Consider the following 20,492-nt stretch of genomic DNA (forward strand, 5'->3'; position numbering starts at 1 on the left):
CTCATTGTCTCTTTCGATAGAATTTATGATGGCAGAGAATGACCGAGGACAAGTCCCAGACGAACCGATTCGCCAGTGTCCAGTGCCTGCACCTCGCACCTCCATACCCTCGCCTGCTGCCTCCCCGTCACTCAGACATAAAAGTAAGTGTGTGTGAGAAATAGAGAGTAAAGCCAGTTAGGTGTCACTTTCACTGATAGATTACAGTAGAGGAAACAGCAGGACCTAGTGGTCGCACATGGTACTGTGGTGGATTAACAGAAGGTGTAAAGGTCTGGTGATGTGGTGCATTTATCTTACACCAACACAACAAGTAGGTACACGGTTAACACGATGGCATAGCAGTACAGGTAATGACGTCAGGAAAAGCTTTATTCCCAGGTGGGTCACATCCCTTAAAACCCTAAAAGTAGTGTACTTTTTTAAAAGTGGGGAAAGCAAGGAAACAAACAAAAAAAATCTCCAACCAAATTCTTTCATACTTTTCCTGCTGTGGCAGTTTTATATGCCAGTTAAAGCTTGTCCATGCTCATCGCATTTACATTTACATTTATTCATTTAGCAGACGCTTTTATACAAATGAGGAAATACATGCAAAGCGATACATCAAGCGGGGAACAATTTTTATAATTAGTTACGTGCTCACAGAAGAGGTGGGTCTTTAGCTGTTTTTTGAAGATGGTGAGAGATTACGCGGTCCGGATTGAGGCTGGAAGTTCATTCCACCACTGAGGGACAGTTAGTGTGAAGGTACTGAAAGGGACCTTGAACACGCTGAGTTGGCACTACTAAGCGTCGGTCGTTTATCGATCGCAGATTGCGTGAGGGAGGGAGTTGAGGTAGGGGGCGCTGTTCCAGACACAGTCTTGTAGGTGAGCATCAAGGCCTTGAATTTGTTGAGGGTGGCTACAGGAAGCCAGTGGAGGAGATGAAGAGGGGTGTGACGTGGGTCCTTTTGGGCTGGTTGAAGACGAGGCGCGCTGCAGCATTCTGAATCATCTGAAGGGTTTGATGGAGCTGCTGGGAGACCCGAGAGTAGTGCGTTGCAGTAGTCCAGTTCTGAAATGACAAGAGCCTGGACTTGTAGTGGTGTAGCCTGTAGCACTGATGTAAACAACATTGTGATTATCATTTATCATACACCAACTAAATGAACTCTGCTTTTGGAGATCTTTCGTCCTTTCAGGTTGAGTTCTAGCCCTGATCTAACATCGGGTTGCTGCATATCAGAGCCAGATGTGTTAAACACTTCGCTCTGAACGGGGCTGGGTGCCTCTGGCTTGGAGTCAGTCGTGCATCACCGTAGGGCTTACAGCGTAGCGAGTCTGTGCTCGGGATTACTGCTGAACTCGTGCCTTAGACAGCTAAGTGCTGTGGCTGCGTTTTCTTTACAGTGCCCGTTGCAGCCAACCCTAAAGAGTTCGCGAAGAGCATAAAGGATGTTAGCACACATCAGTACACAAAAAGGTGCAGCTCAGCACTCAGTACAGCTCTCGAACTTACCGTTTCTCCAGCACCTGCTGTTTCCTGAGCAAGCTGAAGGGGAAAGCGTGAATCGTTCAAAGCTTAAACAGATGTCCTGTTGGATTAGATTGATATATTAATAGCGTGTAAACGCTGGGTATTTTACCCTGCCATTGTATTTAACAGTATTCAACCATCAGACAAAACACCCCGCTTGGGAATCTTCCTGATGGCAGGACTGCGCTCAGAGACTTACAAAGACTAGTCATTTTACCAGCCTTATTTCCGTGGTAATCTCAGGTCGTAATTACTCGAGCATTATCTCAGTAGTAGAAATGTGATTTTTCATGTTCTTTAGAGAAACTGCACGAATTCCTATTAATCTCTTGCAAGGAAAAAATTCTTTTTATTAAACGCTTGTTTTTGACCAGAACAGATGTGTGTGAGATAAGGGTGAAAGACAGAGGGGAACCAGGGATTAACGCTCCTCGGTTAGGATTTTTAAAAACCGCTGTATGAGCAGAGGTTGTGTGCGTCGTGCCAGTTTCTCTCACACCCTGTGCACCATCATTAACTTAGTATCAAGTCAGGAATCCTAAACACGACAAATTTGTTTACCAGAACATTTCCTGGATGTGTCCCTCATCAGTCTTTATAAATCACGCTTGATCTCTGTCTGCAGATGAAACAGTGACAGGAGAACTGTCAAAGTTACTGAATGACATAAAGATGTGCCGGGACAGGGACTACTCCTTCGAGGAGCTTTGCCAGGCCATTTCTTCACACTCGCAGTCCATGGAGAGCTTCTGCAGTGGCACGCTCTCGGACGAGGAGAGAAACCCCACGCTCACGCACGTCAGTAAGGTAGGATCAGCGCTTTCACTCATCTAAAACGAGTGTGATTTTAGGGCCGGGTAGAAAGCCCTGACGAGGAATCTTTAACATCACGTCTTATTTGTTTCGTCTCGCCGGCTTCTGAGTTTAAAACAAACAAGACTAACAGTCTATTTAAAGGTAGCTTTCATACTGAAGAGTGGGCTGGGTGACAACCACATGGTCCGGGCTTGATCTCAGAAAGTGTTCTGAACAGGATATGGGCTGATTGGTGAGAAGTATGTCACCCCGATAATAATGCTATCTATGTCATGCATTTATAATAGCAGCGTTTGTGAATGTGACACCCTTGTTCATAAATGACCAAAAAAAAGACCATATATATATATATAGATAGATAGATAGATAGATAGATAGGTATTTTAACCATAATGGACTTTTTCTTTACTTCAGGAAATATATTTTTAATCGTTGTATTTTCTACTTTTACTAAATATTCACCCCGAACGTCCCAAACGTTTAAGGAAGCCATAAAGCATGACGGGGTGATGTGAAGTCAGTCTGAAATGGATTATTCTTCCTATAACAGCATGCCCCGAACTGTGTTATTCCTCTTCTCTTACCACGGCAGTTTACATTTTTAATTTATTAAATAATTGTTTATTTGTCCAGGGGTAGAAAATAACCAATGTACTCATTTAAAAAAAAAAAAAAAAAATACGTGAGTACATGTTTCACTTGTAATGGTACTTTTTCAAGCATACTTAAATAGAATGTTTAAAATAATAATAATAATAATAATAATAATAATAATAATAGTAATTCTTAGTACGTTTGATTTTACTTGGCTTTTTATAAATAAAACAGTATGTATGATCACCATTACAGAGAGAGAGAGAGAAAGCATTTAATCCTTTGAGACTGTAATCGAATTGAAAGATTTAAAGTATGGACAAGTTTAAATCATTCCTTTTGAAGACCCAATCAAAACAGAGCGGTTTGCTGCCAAAAGTTTACGGTTATGGCACCAGATGCTTAGTCAGCAGTAGCTCAGCGTCTGAGACAGATGAGCATCCCTGGCCCAATTTATCAGCTATCTTTAGTTTTAAATGCCTCATGTGCAAAAAGAAAAGTGATAATGATTTGCAAATGATGCGCGCCAAAACCTCCCGAGACACATCATCATTTCACAGCTCAACATCCAGCCTGTGGAAACATGTACGCAGACAATCCATTCGCTAGCTGAGTGAGATGGATTAGCAAGCCAGATCTTTTACCGTATGAAAGATCTGTGTGATGTTCTGAAGTGATTAGTTCTGTCATCCGGGAGGAAAAACGTATTGCTCAGAGGTCGCTTTTCCTAAGCTTGGGAGACTTACAGTAGTAGTGATTGTCCGATTTCTCTCATTTTGGTATCAACAGTGTGTGAGAAGTTTCTCCTAAAATTCCTTAGGAGAAATAAAAGTAGACACAAATGAGACATGACAAATTTCTGAGAGAAAAAGAGTCAATTTTCTACACTGCTTATCCTATATAAGGAGCCTGGAGTCTATCCCAGTCAACTTGGGGCACAAGGCAGGGGACACCCTGGACGGGGTGCAGGGCACAATCATACACACACACACACACACACACACACACACACACACACACACTACACGACAATTTAGAGATGCTAATCAGTCTACAATGGACCGGGGGAGGAAACCGGAGTACCTGGAGGACGCTCCCTGAGCACAGGGAGAACATGTTAAGCTCCATGTACACAGAGCGGAGATGGGAAATTGATCCCCCAAGCCTGGAGGTGTGAGGCAAACTTGCTACCCACTAAGCCACCATACTCCCTGAGAAAATAGTCAAACCCGAGGACGCCACATGTTTCCACACGACAAGCTTGCTGGAGATTCCAATAGAAATGAAACTTTCAGCAACTGAAAATATTCTGAGCACACTAGTGTTCTTAAACGTGTCTTCAATGCCTGGTCTTGTATACTTTACCCAAACACACTAGAAAGGGATTCCATAATTGTATGTTCTGTTTTTCTTTGTTTAACATGTCAGAGTTTCTCTCGTAAAACTCATTTACAATCACCCTGGAGCTTTTCCCTGCTGAAAAGGACAATGATGATGGCTTACGACTCAATCCTTGAAGTAATAGATTATTAATAGATATATTCTTACACTGTAATATGAAGAAATGTTTGAGTTCGTATTGAGACATTTGACTTGCAGAGTGTGAGATGTTGAGATCGCTTCTGAAACCTTATAGGAGACAAACGTGAGAGTATTTTTCTCGGGAGGAAAGTTTGAGAAGCGGGAAACTTAAGCAAACGTCTCCATTTGATGTTCGTGTAACCTCAATATTGGCTAGGAGACACATCTGAGATGTTAACGAGATCTCGTTTTTGATTTTTCTTTCGTCTGGGAATGTAGACGTATAATAAAGTCATTTTAAATTTTTAAAGTAAGTGGTTTTCCCACCAGATGAGTTATTTACTCTTATGTTGATGACTTTTACTCAAGTGAACTATTACTACGCTAGAAGCACTTTTACTGACGTCAGTGTGTTGTACTCCTTCTGCATTTAATCTTGAGGAACTAATTTGTGCAAGACAGACTAGTTCCTGTTATCACTTACGTTATAGCAGCTATAAACAGTCAGTCCCTCATCTGCCTCCCTTATTTTCTCTCTCTTTACGTTAAGACAAAAAAGCTGCCTGTCATGTTACTGAGAAACTACAAAGCAACAGCAGGGACTCATTCACAGATATAATGGAGGCCTTCACACAGCGATATGAGCAACCTGGTGACCTTTCTCTAAAGTGGATAATCTGTGGATATCTGATGGATGGCTCCAACATCAGAGTTGGTGACATTTGCTCCTTTCAGTGCTCACTTCAAACGGCATGTGAACCAAGACAAACTCCCATTCCGACAGTCATGGGCTTTACAGAATGGTTGCAGGTGGCTGTGCAAATTCAGGAGGATGGGTCAGAGTTCACGGGTGGACAACACCAAGTCAAAGCAGGTCGAGGATTTGATCGAAAAGTCCCAGTTCTCTAAAAATGACCATTCATCGTGGAGCTGACTAGCATGTCGTGAAAGCTGGCCTTCCATCTCTCCTAGCATACGAGAAATAAGCCCAACCCTCTCTGTCCTTTCTGTGATAGTCCTAAGCACTTCCCGAACCAATGTGCTAAATTCCAGATCCTGACAAAGGAGAAGAACGAGACCTGGATCAGGAGTAACCATCAAATCTGATGCCATGGTTGGTCTCACCAAGCAGCCCAGTGCAATTTGAGGAGTAGATGCAAAACATGCAGCACAGCATGAGGTATCATTACTGAGGTCAACCTTAGACCTCCTCCAGAGAGATCTTTTGTCATGATTGAGATGCTTTATCAACCTGCACAGAGTGGCTGCACTTCATTTAACGTGAGCAAAGTAGTCACCTGAAATCGAGACCAGCAACTGGAAGTGTATGCCATCCTGGATGAGACCTGGATCAGAGCACACCATTCTGCTCCAAGCTTCTGCCCAACCATGGGATTACCAGGTAAATCAGCAGGGATCTGGCCCTCTGAACAGCAAGGAAGGATGTGAGAATACTTCATGTTGTGTCTTTTACTATCTCCCCCCTGCTTCACAACCAAGTTGATGCTTCTCTTTCAGTGGAGCATTCGATGCAGCACAGCTGGGTCCGGCAGAGCACACATACTCACTTGTCTGATTACAAAATGAATATTGGCATCTTTGTGGACTACTTCGCCAGCCTTTCCACGATGCTTTCACAGTGCTTCTGATTGGGTCAGACCACCCTCACTTAAGCACCCCAATAAAGCCTGTTCATCTTGGACGGCTGGAGGCCCAGCTGTAGTGAAGACTAAACTGAGTTGGACTCTATAAGGGTCTGTGTAAGCTCATCACTGGGATTGTTGTGTTTAGCGCTGTTTAATGACCTCCAGCTTCTGCTGAGCTGTAGAGAAGCTATGGCAAATGTTAAGAGGCAGTTAAGCTCTTGGTGGGGAAGACAGTGCAAGTTGTGATTGCAGGTGTTAATCGATACTGTATGCCTCCACTCTTCTGAGGAAGAAGGACATGAGGAAGAAGGATATGAGCTCTTCCTGAAGCTGCCTTGCTTCATATCATAAGCATTAGAGGGAAGCAAAGAGACTTGGTATCCTCCACCTTCTGGTCAGTCATAAGGGTTATACTGTACTATACTGTATACTGATGGATGAGTCAGAACAGTGAGTTGGATTCAGAAGTCATTCACCCCAGCATCCAATCACCAAATTATTAATCAAGGACTTTGAGAGTAACCGGGTCAGAAAGAGTCTTTTGCTGACACACAGTGTCAGTATTCTACACGGTAGAGAAGCTATTAGTCATCACCAGCACGATCACCATCACCAACTCTACCAAAGGTAGAACATAGGTTGTCTAAGATGTTACCACAAGTATGTTTATTCCACCTGACATTTTACTCCACAGGCATGGATTGTTCCGGTCTCTAGATAGTAGACATTGGATGTCTGCAGGAAAAGAGACGGGGTATTCTGTTTGAGTGCCTTACCACCTGGGCTGTGCATATTGATCTCCTGCCGACTGTAGATACTGATTCCTTCCTAATGGCCTTGTTACAATTAATTGCCGATCATGAAAAACCCTGGGAATCATTACCAGAACAAGGCACTAATTTTGTGTGTTGGAGGGGTGGGGGCGGTGGGGGTGGGTTGCGGGGGGGTGTGCGGTTTGGGGTGGGCGGGTGGGGACGTTGGTGTGCAGAAGGAACTTCACGAGAGATTGTGGCTCTACATTCTCCGCTGTTGAGTAAAAAAAAATCATTTTGTCTTCAGTTCCTTTACCTCATCACACTTTGCAGGAGTGTGGACGAGACAAGTATATTGCCACCAAGTCCTCTCACCAAGTCGTGCTAGGGTTACAAGCCATAACTGAGGTTATGAGTTTTGCAGATGGTCTCATTGAGAGGCGGACTCAATTCTAGACCCAGTCACCCCAGATATACACCTGATGAGGTGGCCCAACTCCCCAGCACTTCCTTGGCTAGTCAACTCAAAGTGAAAACTGCTCAATTTTAAGCTTGTGGAGACACAAGTTCTACCGGACAACATCTGGAGACGTTACTTTAAGTACTACCTAACAAGACTCCAGCATCCTGCAGGTGGGGACAGTTCCAGGACAGGATGGGAGAATTTGGACTGTGGAGATTCAGGTTAAAGGAAAGACGTATATCCAGTTGGTAGTGTGGCTGATTAGATTCCCTTCCTCCATTCCCTTCCACAAGGAAATACCTAGCCCTTTTCTCGTGTGCAGGCATCTTAGTAAATCAGGGCCTAGGTGTTTAAAATGGCTGCTGATCTACCAACCTTTGTGTATAACTGTGTTTCCAAAACAAAAAAAAAGGTGTGGCTGAAATTGAAAAGCCATACATTTCTATAATAATATAGAATTTAGTTTTGCTTGATATATAGAGCGTTACAGCAGTGCACTGATTTCCCGCCGCACTGTTTTCAGTAGTGTAGGTTACCTGCAGTATCACCATGTGGCCAGGAGAGGGCAGACTTGACTGAAGTGTGAATGCACGTGTTTTGTGAATTTATATAATACAAGGAAGCATATTTATAGAACAAAATCAGTGCATCTCCTGCTCTGTGAGTTGGTCCAAATCAAGCTCGGAGCGATCAGTAGGACACACACGGACGGAACCCACTGATCACTGATTGTGATTCTGTGTGCTGGAATTTTTTGATCACTTGTGAAGTACCCTGATTGCCAGGGCTTGTGGGTAACAGAGCCATTTATCATTATAGCTCAAGGAAGTTGCAGCTGGTTATGTGATCAATAATTACCACACACACACACACATACACACACACACACACACACACACACACACATAGGATGTGTGAACTGTCTTACGTTTGTGTCTCATAATTACATACATACAAACTGGATCAAGTGTAATCACAGTGCTCACACACAGTGTGTACTAGTGTGTGCGTGTGTGTGTGTGTGTGTGTAAACTACTTGTTATTTCTCTTCATGTAGTGGCCCACTCCTCTGTTGCCCTCAGCGATGGAGGAAGAGGAGAAGGCTTGTGGCCCTTCAGGTCTGTGGGAGGCACTTACACCCTGCAATGGCTGCAGAAACCTGGGCTTTTCACAGGTACACACACACACACACACACACACACACACACACACACACACACACACACACACAGAGTATGATAACCGTCCCTTTTACCAGCCCAAACAAGCACATACCTACACACACTGGGGATGGAGTGGTGTAATAACTATCCAATCCAGAACAAACCATTTTCATTGAATCATGGGATCTGGCTGTAGGTTAATTTAAAGAGGATTATAGTTGATTACACTCAATCCTGAGCTGCAGGGTTATAAAAACGTATCACTGTCACTACTGCCACGTTGGATAACTGCAGTACATACAGTACTGTACATAAACGAGTGTGTTTTCAGACAGATGTTCCTATTAACGTGGACGCTGAGTGTATATTATGGTTAGTGTGTGAATTTCAACTTTCGGGTAGCAGTTTTATGGATTTTCAAGATCAGTAAAGACTTTTTTGCGTGGCAGGGTACGGGCAGAGTTTTCGATTTGAGACTTGGCTCTTGACGACAGTCACGATGGCGGCAGGAAGTTTTACGGAGAAGCAAAGCTCGTGTGTCTGTTTGTAGGGGCAATAGTCAATTCTTTTTTTATTTCTTACCCGTACAATTAACCTGCAAAAAAGTGACCGCGCGTCGCCGGATAATTCTCATGAGGAAAAAAATAAATCACTGCTTAACAAATAAACCCAATAAAACCAGAACAAACACTGTGCTTTACCATGATAAATTCATTCTTTATCGGTGAAGAGGATGAATCTGGACACGGAATATTAGCAACATTGCTCCTGGACATCCTTATGAATCACACGCTCAGAGTAGATGTATTATATACTATGCAAAGATATATAGATTAGATAACTGACGTTTTACTAGCTATATTAAAGAAGACCTCCTGATGGCTTCTGCGAGTTCATATTGTTTTTGTATCATATTTACGTCATTAAAAAAATACTCTCCAGTTAGACGCGTAATCATATTTCATCACGTTTAATCGAACAGAATCTTAAACTTGTACGTTTTAAGAGTTGCTGCGCATGTGCAACCCGAGCGTCAGTCAGAGTAGTTCCTCTCTCAGAATGGCGGAAAACGAAGGATCGAGAGGACGGAATGCATGTCATGAAGTACAGGGTTAATAAAAATGGACTGAGGTCTTGATTTAGTTGTTTAGTGTGTTGATGTGCACGCAGTTGAACACTGTGTAGAGTGGTGGCGCTGTTTGCTTGTGTTTTGGCGTGTGTCCCTGCGTCTTTTTTTAATGTGAGTGTGTTGCTATGGGAACGTGATGGATGTAAGCTGCAAAGACCCTACTGCACTTCTTACCAGAGCACTGTGGATGGATGGATGGAGAGAGAGATATGACGATAAGTACTTTATATAGAAGAAGTGAAGTGTGAGGGCTACAGTATGGATCTGACAGTGAAGCCAAGCTCCTTAGCAGAGTGTGTGTGTGTGTGTGTGTGTGTGTGTGTGTGTGAGAGAGAGAGAGAGAGAGAAATAAAGACAGAACAATGGTGAGAGAGAAAAGGTGTGTGTGTGTGTGTGTGTGTGGGAATTAATTATCTGCATTAATAATTAGTAAGACAAATGTGTGTTTGTGTGTTTGTGTGTGTGTGTGTGTGTTCTATGACTTGAATGTAATAAGTAAGAGAAGACCCCACATGCGTTTATATGGAGGAGGGATTTCCTCCCTCACACAGGAAATGTAATTATGCTGCAGGAAGTGTAATCAAGTCACATGCCGGCCCACGGACCTGCACCGTGTGTGTGTGTGTGTGTGTGTGTAAATCCCTCTGTTGCCATGGCAACAGTGAAGGAGGCTGGGAGTTTTGGATGGGATTCCTCCGGTTAAGAGGAATAGTTCTGCACCTCCAGCCATGCTTAATTCGTCAGTCCTTTTCTCCTGCACTGACACACACACACACACACACACACACACACACACACACAAGGGTTCTTATGGTTGCTAGGAGACAGAAATTCATAAAGTGCAAGGCGTGGGATATCCGCCTACTTCGCATTGACAAATCCATCCAAAAAAGGTGCGTCACAGCGCTGCACAAGACGAGCGAGAGAAATAGAGAGGAGTGGGGAGCACCTTTTCTCTGCCCATTCTCTCTTTCTCCTTCTTCACCTTCCCCTCTTCACATCGCTGTGAAGGCTTGGCAATCATTGGCCATGCAGTTCTGAGGCAAAGCTGAGCTAACTGAATGATCTGGATCACGAATCTTCATCTAAATCATGCTAATAAATACGCACAGCCCACTTTCTATCATAATGAACAGAGGAGCTGGAATCAGATGTCAGCTTGTGTAATCACGTTAGATCTGCCTTGCTGTAAAACTTCACCGTGTGTAACCTGCTATTTATAAAATCTCCGTGCAAACGCATGTGAAAAGATCTTCAGTGTAATCCTACTTATCCAGTATTTCCTCTTATACCATAACAATAAATCAAACAACAGGTTATCAAACCCATTTCTGGACATTTTAAAAATGTTCTTGTTCTATTAGCAGGTCATTTTGATTCTTTCTAAAAAAAAATAAATAAATACTAAAAATGAGCAAAATGACCTATTTTATACTTGAAATGATTTGAAAATGGCTAGAAATAGGTTTAATAATCTTAGTTATTAAGAGTCAAATTGAGTATAATCTTATGATAGGAAATACTAGATCCATCTGAGTATATTTCAGATATTTCCACTTGCTAAGTGCAGTATGCTGAACCCCCAGAACTTTCTAAGACTCTCTGGCCATCGGTTCAGGATGTGCAAACATCTCTCGTCCTTGACACTGTCTGACCTCATGAATGTTTGATTTAAAAAAAAGAAGATAAAAGTGAACAGGTGAGCAGTAATGGTGGGGTACCTCAAGGGAATCTTTACTCTTTAAAAGATGTTCTCCATCTCAAACTTCCAAGTGACCATCTGGATGTTTTACGGCACTCCTGTGGAAAGATGGCGCGAAAGCTGAACTTTCTGAAAACGGAACACAACACGCCGTATAGCAATAATCCAAAACGTAACACGCCGTATAGCAACAATCCGAAACGTAACACGCCGTATAGCAACAATCCGAAACGTAACACGCCGTATAGCAACAATCCGAAACCTAACACGCCGTATAGCAATAATCCGAAACCTAACACGCCGTATAGCAATAATCCGAAACCTAACACGCCGTATAGCAATAATCCGAAACGTAACACGCCGTATAGCAATAATCCGAAACGTAACACGCCGTATAGCAATAATCCGAAACGTAACACGCCGTATAGCAATAATCCGAAACGTAACACGCCGTATAGCAACAATCCGAAACGTAACACGCCGTATAGCAACAATCCGAAACGTAACACGCCGTATAGCAATAATCCTAAACGTAACACGCCGTATAGCAATAATCCGAAACGTAACACGCCGTATAGCAATAATCCGAAACGTAACACGCCGTATAGCAATAATCCGAAACGTAACACGCCGTATAGCAATAATCCGAAACGTAACACGCCGTATAGCAATAATCCGAAACGTAACACGCCGTATAGCAATAATCCGAAACGTAACACGCCGTATAGCAACAATCCTAAACGTAACACGCCGTATAGCAATAATCCGAAACGTAACACGCCGTATAGCAATAATCCGAAACGTAACACGCCGTATAGCAATAATCCGAAACGTAACACGCCGTATAGCAACAATCCGAAACGTAACACGCCGTATAGCAATAATCCGAAACGTAACACGCCGTATAGCAATAATCCGAAACGTAACACGCCGTATAGCAATAATCCGAAACGTAACACGCCGTATAGCAATAATCCGAAACGTAACACGCCGTATAGCAACAATCCGAAACGTAACACGCCGTATAGCAATAATCCGAAACGTAACACGCCGTATAGCAATAATCCAAAACGTAACACGCCGTATAGCAACAATCCGAAACGTAACACGCCGTATAGCAATAATCCGAAACGTAACACACCGTATAGCAATAATCCGAAACGTAACACGCCGTATAGCAATAATCCAAAACGTGAAGCGGTAATTCCAGAGAAGTATCGTGGATGGAGCATGTAGCTGTAAATGACATGATCCCACGTTACATAAGGTGTGTAATATTTTGAACGGGACTGAAGTACCCCCTAAGCATAGCGCCACACTGAGCAGCAGCTACCAACATGTCGGTTTCGTTCAGTATATACAGTCAGGTCCATAAGTATTTGGACAATGTCACAACTTTTGTGATTGTGCCTCTGTACTGTGCACCACCGCAGTGGATTTGAAATGAAGCAGTCCAGACGTGATTGAAGTGTAGACGTTCAGCCTTAATTTTAAATCTAAATTAACAAAAAATGCTGCATTACCCATTTTCACAGGCTCAAAAGTAAGTGGACAATTGACTGATAAGCAGTTGCATGGCCAGGTACGGCCTGTTTCCTCATTATTTCATGAGGACTTAATGAGTCTGGAGGTCTGGAGTTGATTCCGAGTGTTGAATTTGCATTTGGTAGCTGTTCACAGGAACTCTCACTATGCACTTGCAAACAGGTATTGATGCATCTGAAGGAGGCCATCATTAGGCTGAAAAAGTAAAACAAACTTTAGGAGTGGCCAAATCAACAATTTGGTACATTCTTAAAAAGAAGGACTGCACTGGCGAGCGCAGCAACACCAAAAGCTCTGGAAGACCATGGGACACAACTAAAATGGATGATCGCAGAAATCTTTCCTTAGTGAAGAAAACCCTTTCACAACCAAGTCAAGAAGACTCTGGAGGAGGTACTGAAGGCGCATCATTGTCAAAGTCTACAATCAAGAAACACCTTCATGAATGTAAATACAGACGGTTTACCTCAAGATGAAAACCACTGGTAACACACGAGAACAGAAAGGCCAGATTAGACTTTGCTAGAAAGCATCTTAAATAAATAAAATAAAAACATGACCAGTTCTGGAACAAGATTCTTTGGGCAGAGGAAACTAAGATGAACTTGTACTAGAATGATGGGCAGAGAAGAGTTTGGAGAAGGAAAGGAAAGGCTCATGATCTAAAGTATGCCATGTCATCTGTTAAACATGGTGGAGGAAGTGTTATGGCATGGGCATGCACGGCTGCGGGTGGAACTGCTTCACTGGTGTTTATTGATGATGAAACTGCTGATAGAAGGCGCAGGATGATTTCTGAAGTGTATAGAGTGATACTTTCTACTCAGATTCAGTCAAATGCTGCAAAACTGATAGGGACAGTGCTTCACAGTACAGATGGATAACGACCCAAAACATACCACGAAAGCAACCCAAGCGCTTCCTAAGGCAAAGAAATGAAATGTCTCTAAATGTCAGATGACCTCGACCCCATTGAGCTGCTTTTCACTTACTGAAGACAAAACCGAAGGCAGAAAGACTCGAACAAGCAGCACCTGGAGGCGACAGAAAGCATCCCGAGGGAGGAATTACTTTTGAGCCTGTAAAAAAACAAAAAAAACAAAAACCGGCTGTAACAGTTAACGTTTTTGTTAAACCCCTTGAAGTAAATCTGCACTCCCGTCGCATCTTGATTGCGTCATTTCAGATCCACTGTGGCGGTGTACAGAGGCACAATTACAAAAAATTGCATCGCTGTCTGAATACTTGACTGTATAACAGCTGGTATACTCTATCCGTCCAGAACATTTCGTTGTTTCAGTAATTATTCTGAAACATTCAGTGACTTCAGTGAAACAAAAAGGAAGCGTATGCACGTATAAGACACGGGCACTTCCTGCCCCTCGGGCTTTTAGCTGTGATGCGCTTCATGTGATTTTATTTCATTAAGTAGTGCATATACTGCGCTTCTATTTATATTCCACAACATCATATTTTTATTAACCGTGGTCAAATCTTATGTTGATGTTGAACAAACATCTGTAATCTCACATGCTGAGATTGTATTTTTTTACAGAATGGTTTAAATCACAGATATTCCTGCAGTCTGAGATGCTAAATGTTTTTTAGCGAGCGTGCTGAAATCAGTGCTTCTGGCATGTTTCTTCCACATGAGCCATCGAAGCATTTCCAGAATAGTGGTATATCCACCAGCAGCGTTTTCTTTCTCCCGGTGTTGACAAATCTGTCCTGAAGCTGCTTCCATTTTCTCCTGACATTTTTATTTGTCAGAATGAACAGAACACGCGAACCCTTACCAGCGTTTTCAGTTGCTGTGTGATCGGGCTGCGTTTCGTGTTTATATGAACAAACCAGCTCTGCAAGAGACTCGCCGAATGAGGAGAAATTAGGCTCTGCCCTGAGCTGACTATAGCGCCCCCTTGCAGCAGTGCTCAGAATGCCGCTTGCACACGTGCTGCGTTATAAACTTTGCCGTGACACGTTTCCGAATGAAATCTACTTTCTGTTACTTTGAAGAGTACGTGTGCGTGTAGATACGTAGGGCATGTCTTCGGCGCTTAGACATTTGGATACCGTGATCTGAAATACGACCGCTTCAATCTCGTGTGTGTGAACAATTTAATCGATCCATTGAAAAGGTGCGTGTGTGTGTGGTGTGCAGTAAAGACTTGTGATTCTTCTTGCTGAAAGGACTTCAGCTTCAACCCTCCAGGTTATTACTAGTAGTTGTAGCATATTGTATTTGCAGTCTCCGCTACCTGATTTGGACACCAAAAAGGAGTGTGTTAAATGTGCTATTTTTCATCCCTTAATGTTGTCACAACTGCCCCATCCTCCAGAATCTCCAGTCTGTAACCATGCCCACTTCGGTCATAGTTTCTACAATTACAGCCCTCAAGCCGCCCTGCGTTCGGAAGGTCCTCACCAGTCGTAGATTAACTGCTCATTTACTGCTGTATTTACGTTCGTTTGCCCTTTTCTTTGCTTGTTTTCCCTGTTTTGCATTTTCTGCTAGTCATTTGTTATCGTATTTGCCTCATGGAGTTTGGAATTTAGTTTTTTATTTTTTTGGATACTGCTTTTTCGCTTGCCTTTATGTAAATAGATCCCCAAGGTTTAACTTCGCCCCGTGTCCGTCTCTGCTAATCTTCTCAAAGCCTGACAAACACGTTTTTACATGCCTTACAATTTTACCAAAGCATTCCATAAAAATACCGCGTTTAATCCGATAGGTCTCGCAGTCCGTTCTTCACTATGAAACAACAATGATCTGCTCACTCAACTGCTTTCTAGATTCTCAAGTTCGTTTTTATTTCAAATTCAATTTCTCTAGCACATTGTCAGCTCTTACGCAAAAAGATTTCACTGGCTAACATGAGTTTGGTTACGCTAGTAATTCTAGCACACCACACTGCCTGTATGGTAGCCTTTTCGCTGAGTTTAACCGTGAGGTTTGTCAGTCTTTAAACACAAATATTAACTGAGGCAACCTTTTTCCTGGGAGCCTTTATGCTACGCCAAGAAACCTCCCAAGCCAGCCTGCTCCTAACATGTAACCATTTGTGCCATTCTGCTAATGTAATATCAGAAGAGGTGTCAGACAAGTAGGGCTTTGCAGCATCAGTGGCTATTGTTCGTATTCGTTTAGTCAGTAAAACACCGTTTGGATGAATCCAAGTTTCATTCAGTCCTGAAAAAAAAAATAGAAATGATGCAGAAGTCAGAGCTTTACACTTATTTTAATTGGTGTAAAGTCACACTCCGACAGTTCAACAGCTAGAAACGGATATCTCATTAAATACATCATCGAGTAGCATGTTTTTAAACGTGGGCAGAGCGTTCTGGATAGTTCCTAAGGCTTTTTATATGATGATAAAAATAATGAGTCTTTATTGGGCACGTGTAGATTACAGCACAGTGAAATTCTTTCCTTTGTATACCCCTTTGTACCCAGGAAGTTCGGGTCAGAGCGCAGGGTCAGGCTTAACCCCCCGAGCTTGACCCCGATCAGTAACTCAGTGCTTAAAGGCTCTGGGTTACTGCTCAGAAGGTCAGGAGTTCAAGCTGCCACTGTTGGGCCCTTGAGCAAGGCTCTTAACCCTCAATTGGTCAGCTGTATAAATGAGATGAATGTAAGTCGCTCTGGATAAGGGCGTCTGCCAGAGATGCCGTAAATGTAACTGCTAAGCCGGGTTGGGAGGGTTACTTTAAAAATGTATTCCCTTACAGTTACACATTACTTCATAAAACATGTAATCAGTGACATAATCCAAACATCACAATATGAAAGAAATGTAATCGGATTATTTTTGGATTGGAAAGTCAAGAGAAAAGCAATGTGAGCTGGATGTGCAGTGTGGATCAGGTCACGGGTTCAAGCCCCAGCACCACCAAGCTGCCACTGTCTTGAGCAAGGCCCTTGACCCTCTGTGCTCTAGAGGTGCCGTGTCATGGCCTACCCCGTGCTCCGACCCTGCGCTCTGACCCCGCGCTCCGACCCCGCGCTCCGACCCCGCGCTCCGACCCTGCGCTCTGACCCCAACTCTTAACAATCTGGGATATGCAAAGAAAAGAATTTCGTTTTATTAGAGATAATATTATCATTATCTTGTTCTAGGTTGAGCTCGTCATCTAGAATCACCCCCAGATGGAATTGTGTGCGTCTGATTCCAGATTAACATACGGTGGATATAAAAAATAATAATAAATCCACTGTCAGTGAACTCAGTGCTCTCTATCAGAATGGTACAGTCTCAAAGCTCTTTTTGTTCTTTGTCAGTGTGGTGAGGGAATCTCCCAAGCTTCAAGCCGTGCCTTCATTAGGACATGAGATCACGCAGAGCCCGAACGCCAGGATCTGAGAGCGTTGTGAGGTTGGGAGTTGATGAAACTGAACCTCTCCTAGCGGGAGTGCTAGAACACACACTCGGAGTAGTACATTAGAGATATAAAGCTGTGAGGTCAAGAAGCACAATAGGAAAAGGCAAGTCTACTGTAGCTCTTGAACCTTTTTATGTCTGATTTGCTGATTTGATGGGGATATTTTAGGGGATGCCTCACTTATTTGCTTCTCTCTTTAGTACTGAGTCTCACTGCTGTTTCTCCCTACGTGACTGTCACACAGAGCAAGAGATTAAAGAAACTCTGTGTGTGTGTGTGTGTGTGTGTGTGTGTGTGTGTGTGTGTGTGTGTAAGGTTCATTGAAAAAAGCTTCTGTGCTGCTTCTCCCTGTTATTTTTTTGGTGGTTTTTTTTTCAGATCATTCAGTGCCCAAGACCCGAGTGTTTAAACTGTTAGGTCTCTGAATAGAGTGGTATTTCTAATAACAGTCTCAAGGCTGTTTTTTCTTTCTTTTCTTTTTTTGGCAGTGTTTCAACTCAGGTTTCCCTGCCTCTGCTTTTGGTATCCCCCCCCCCCTTTCACTTGATCTTTCACTTTATCTTTCACTTTCATCCCTTCTTCCTCAGACGGAATTAAATAAATGCAGTTCCTCTGCCTTGCAGTAGATGGTGCAATTTAGTAAGAGTACACATTATTGTTTTATTTATTGTTCAGTTATTCTTGCTGATGACAACACCGCAGCCGGTGCTCAATAAATTACTAGACAATTCTATTAATATTATTCATTGGTATATTCTTTAAGTATATTGCATTTTTAACATAGTATTAATATATTCTCTTTCGGCTCCTCGGTTCAAATCTCAACAACACATGGTGTTTCAGTTCAGCTCTGAGTTTAGCAGCTCAGAAAAATATCATCGGCAACCGAAGACGTCCGGCATGTCCGGTTCACGTCCTGCAGCCGGATCGGTTCAGGAGCAAACCACACCGAAGAGGAAACTCTCCAGGGTTCAATTCAATCAGGATAAACACCGCGTACGTTAAAAGCACCTCAGTTTACTGCTGAACGCTGCGGGAGTGATACAGGACCAAGATGTTGTGGATTTGTTCAGGATGTTTACATTTGTTCTGTATCTGTGGTGAAATGTTTCAACTGTAATACCGCCTTGGCCTTCGGAAGTGTAGTAAATAATATATAATAAAGTATTTGCACAACTGTTGCTCAGGCGCGTTGCTTCATTGTGTAACAAGAGTTCCTGTGTGTCTTCAGTGAAGATTTCTAACCTTTCTGTCATACAATCTCTCTCTCTCTCTCTCTCTCTCTCTCTTTTCTTTTTTTCTCCAACAACTCTCGCTGTCTTTGTTGTTGTTGTTGTTGTTTTAGTTTTAAAAATCCCTCCAGTATCTGCCATGCCGTGCTGTGAGAGGGGCTTCTGTCCTCCAGTGTCCCGTCCCGTCCCGTCCCCCCACCCTCCCCGAAATCAAACATGCAGCAGTAATGAGAAAATCACAGGAAATGACTGTGCTCATTCACATCAGATACAGTAACTACTGTTTGTACAGACTGAAAGAGAGAACAGATGGGAAAAAGAAAACCGGTGAGGGAACAGGTGAAAGGCGGTGGAGTCGAGGTGTATTTTCTGCAGCACGTGCAGTTGATAATTAATGGGCGCGATTGTGCATGTTTGCGTGTTTGCTTCCTTTTTTGCACAAAGTTGCTCTTTGGCCATATCTCTGCCATCAGACCAGACAAAGACAGAGAGAGGCAGGGGAAGCAGAGAAGTGGGAGAGGCTTGGACAGTTGCAAAGACGAGGACATTTAGTAACATGTTTGCCGAGTTGATCTCGCTTCAGTGGTCAAGCTAGAGGAACAGACCCGAGTTTACAGGTACAGGCTGAACTGTGTTCCTCTTTGTGTGTGTGTGTGTGTGTGTGTGTGTGTGTGTGTGTGTGTGTAAGAGTGCGACTTTTTTCACCTGTTTACTCCTTCCGTCTCTCTTTTTCTAGCTCTTTTTTCAGTGTGTATGTGCATACAGTATAAGAGTATTAGATAAGAAGTTTATGGACGTCCAGCCGTTTCTTACACTCTAAAGACGACATCTGTAACTAACATTCCAGCTCCAGCCAGAGCACACCCGTATCTCTCGGACACTGTTTTCCCTACTGTTCTATCTGCTGGTTTCCCTTTTGTTTCCCAGGAATTTCCCCATAGTTCATTGTTAGAGCGTGTCAGAGAGAGAGAGAGAGAGAGAGAGAGAGAGTGTGTGTAAGCAGTAAGCAGTTGGAGGTCAGAGGAAGTGAGTGGTCAGGTTTCCCTTTCATCCTGTAGGTGAAAAGGAAGTAGAATTCTTGGAAGAATTACTCCTAACAGCGGATTTTTATTTTTTACATGCGTTTCACTCTCAGTAGTGACACACTGATGATCTAATCTTTACCTCCTGATCAGTTTCTTGTATCATTTGGCCACTCGCTATAGCGAGTGTTTGGGAAGGCTGCCATGCGGGGCTTGAGCAGATAGGACGTGCCGTCTCTGCCATCTCAGAATGAATTTACGTAAATAGACACTTTGGAAATCAGCGAGAAAGTGTGTAAACGTGGAAGAAGGTTCAGAGACAGTGCTCTGATTTACGTCCAGCAATGCGTGTTCGTTATTTATTCGTCCATTAAGATCACTGGCGTGTTGCGGTTGTGGCTCTGTACTGTCTGTTGGATAACCAGACTTTATGCGTAATTAACACGGAAAAGAATCTTAGTGCTTAACAGATCCCACTCACGTCTATGTCCATCATACAGAGATCGAATCTATACTGTGAGAATGGTAGAAGAAAGGTTTTTTCGAAAATCTATTTCTTTGATGAACTGTAGTTATATGTTCAGCTAAAGCACCTGTAAGGCACTTTTCTCGCATGGTAAGTGTTGTGGGTTTGGGAATTAGCACTGCTGCTGAGTGACATGTATATATGTTGTTTTTCGCTCTGCTCTAAACAGGACTCTAAACATTGTGTGGAGATCATCCAGTCTTCCTCTCTGGACGTTTTTTCACCCGAGGAGGAAGATAATCCGTACGAGTCAGTGACCACGGCTGTCACGCGTAAACCCTGCTCCCTGGACATCCACCTCCTTAACTCCTGTCCCCGCAATGGTCAGTTATTCTACATCATACGCACCTCTTCCTAGCATATATCCGAGGCATGACAATCTATAAGGAACTGAAAAAAAACAAACAAACAAAAAACACTACAGACATCCATCCAAATCAGATCATAGTTCTTTGTCTGTCAGAGTGGAGCAGCTCTTGA

General features: G+C 43.0%; 1 protein-coding gene across 8 annotated transcripts in view; it reads left to right on the plus strand.

Moving 5' to 3' along the window:
- Positions 1-20,492, plus strand: part of anks1b (ankyrin repeat and sterile alpha motif domain containing 1B) — a 187,462-nt gene that overhangs the window by 67,115 nt on the left and 99,855 nt on the right. For all 8 annotated transcript variants that reach the window (XR_008397819.1, XM_047159872.2, XM_047159873.2 and 5 more), the window contains 4 exons: positions 21-143; positions 2,147-2,328; positions 8,371-8,487; positions 20,182-20,335. Coding sequence is in view for 7 of the 8 variants with exons in the window: in XM_047159872.2 (XP_047015828.1) it covers positions 21-143; positions 2,147-2,328; positions 8,371-8,487; positions 20,182-20,335 (576 nt within the window). In the remaining variant the exon portion in view is untranslated. The remainder of the gene's footprint in view (positions 1-20; positions 144-2,146; positions 2,329-8,370; positions 8,488-20,181; positions 20,336-20,492) is intronic.

Source organism: Ictalurus punctatus, chromosome 14 (assembly GCF_001660625.3).
Source record: "Ictalurus punctatus breed USDA103 chromosome 14, Coco_2.0, whole genome shotgun sequence".
Taxonomy (NCBI): domain Eukaryota; kingdom Metazoa; phylum Chordata; class Actinopteri; order Siluriformes; family Ictaluridae; genus Ictalurus; species Ictalurus punctatus.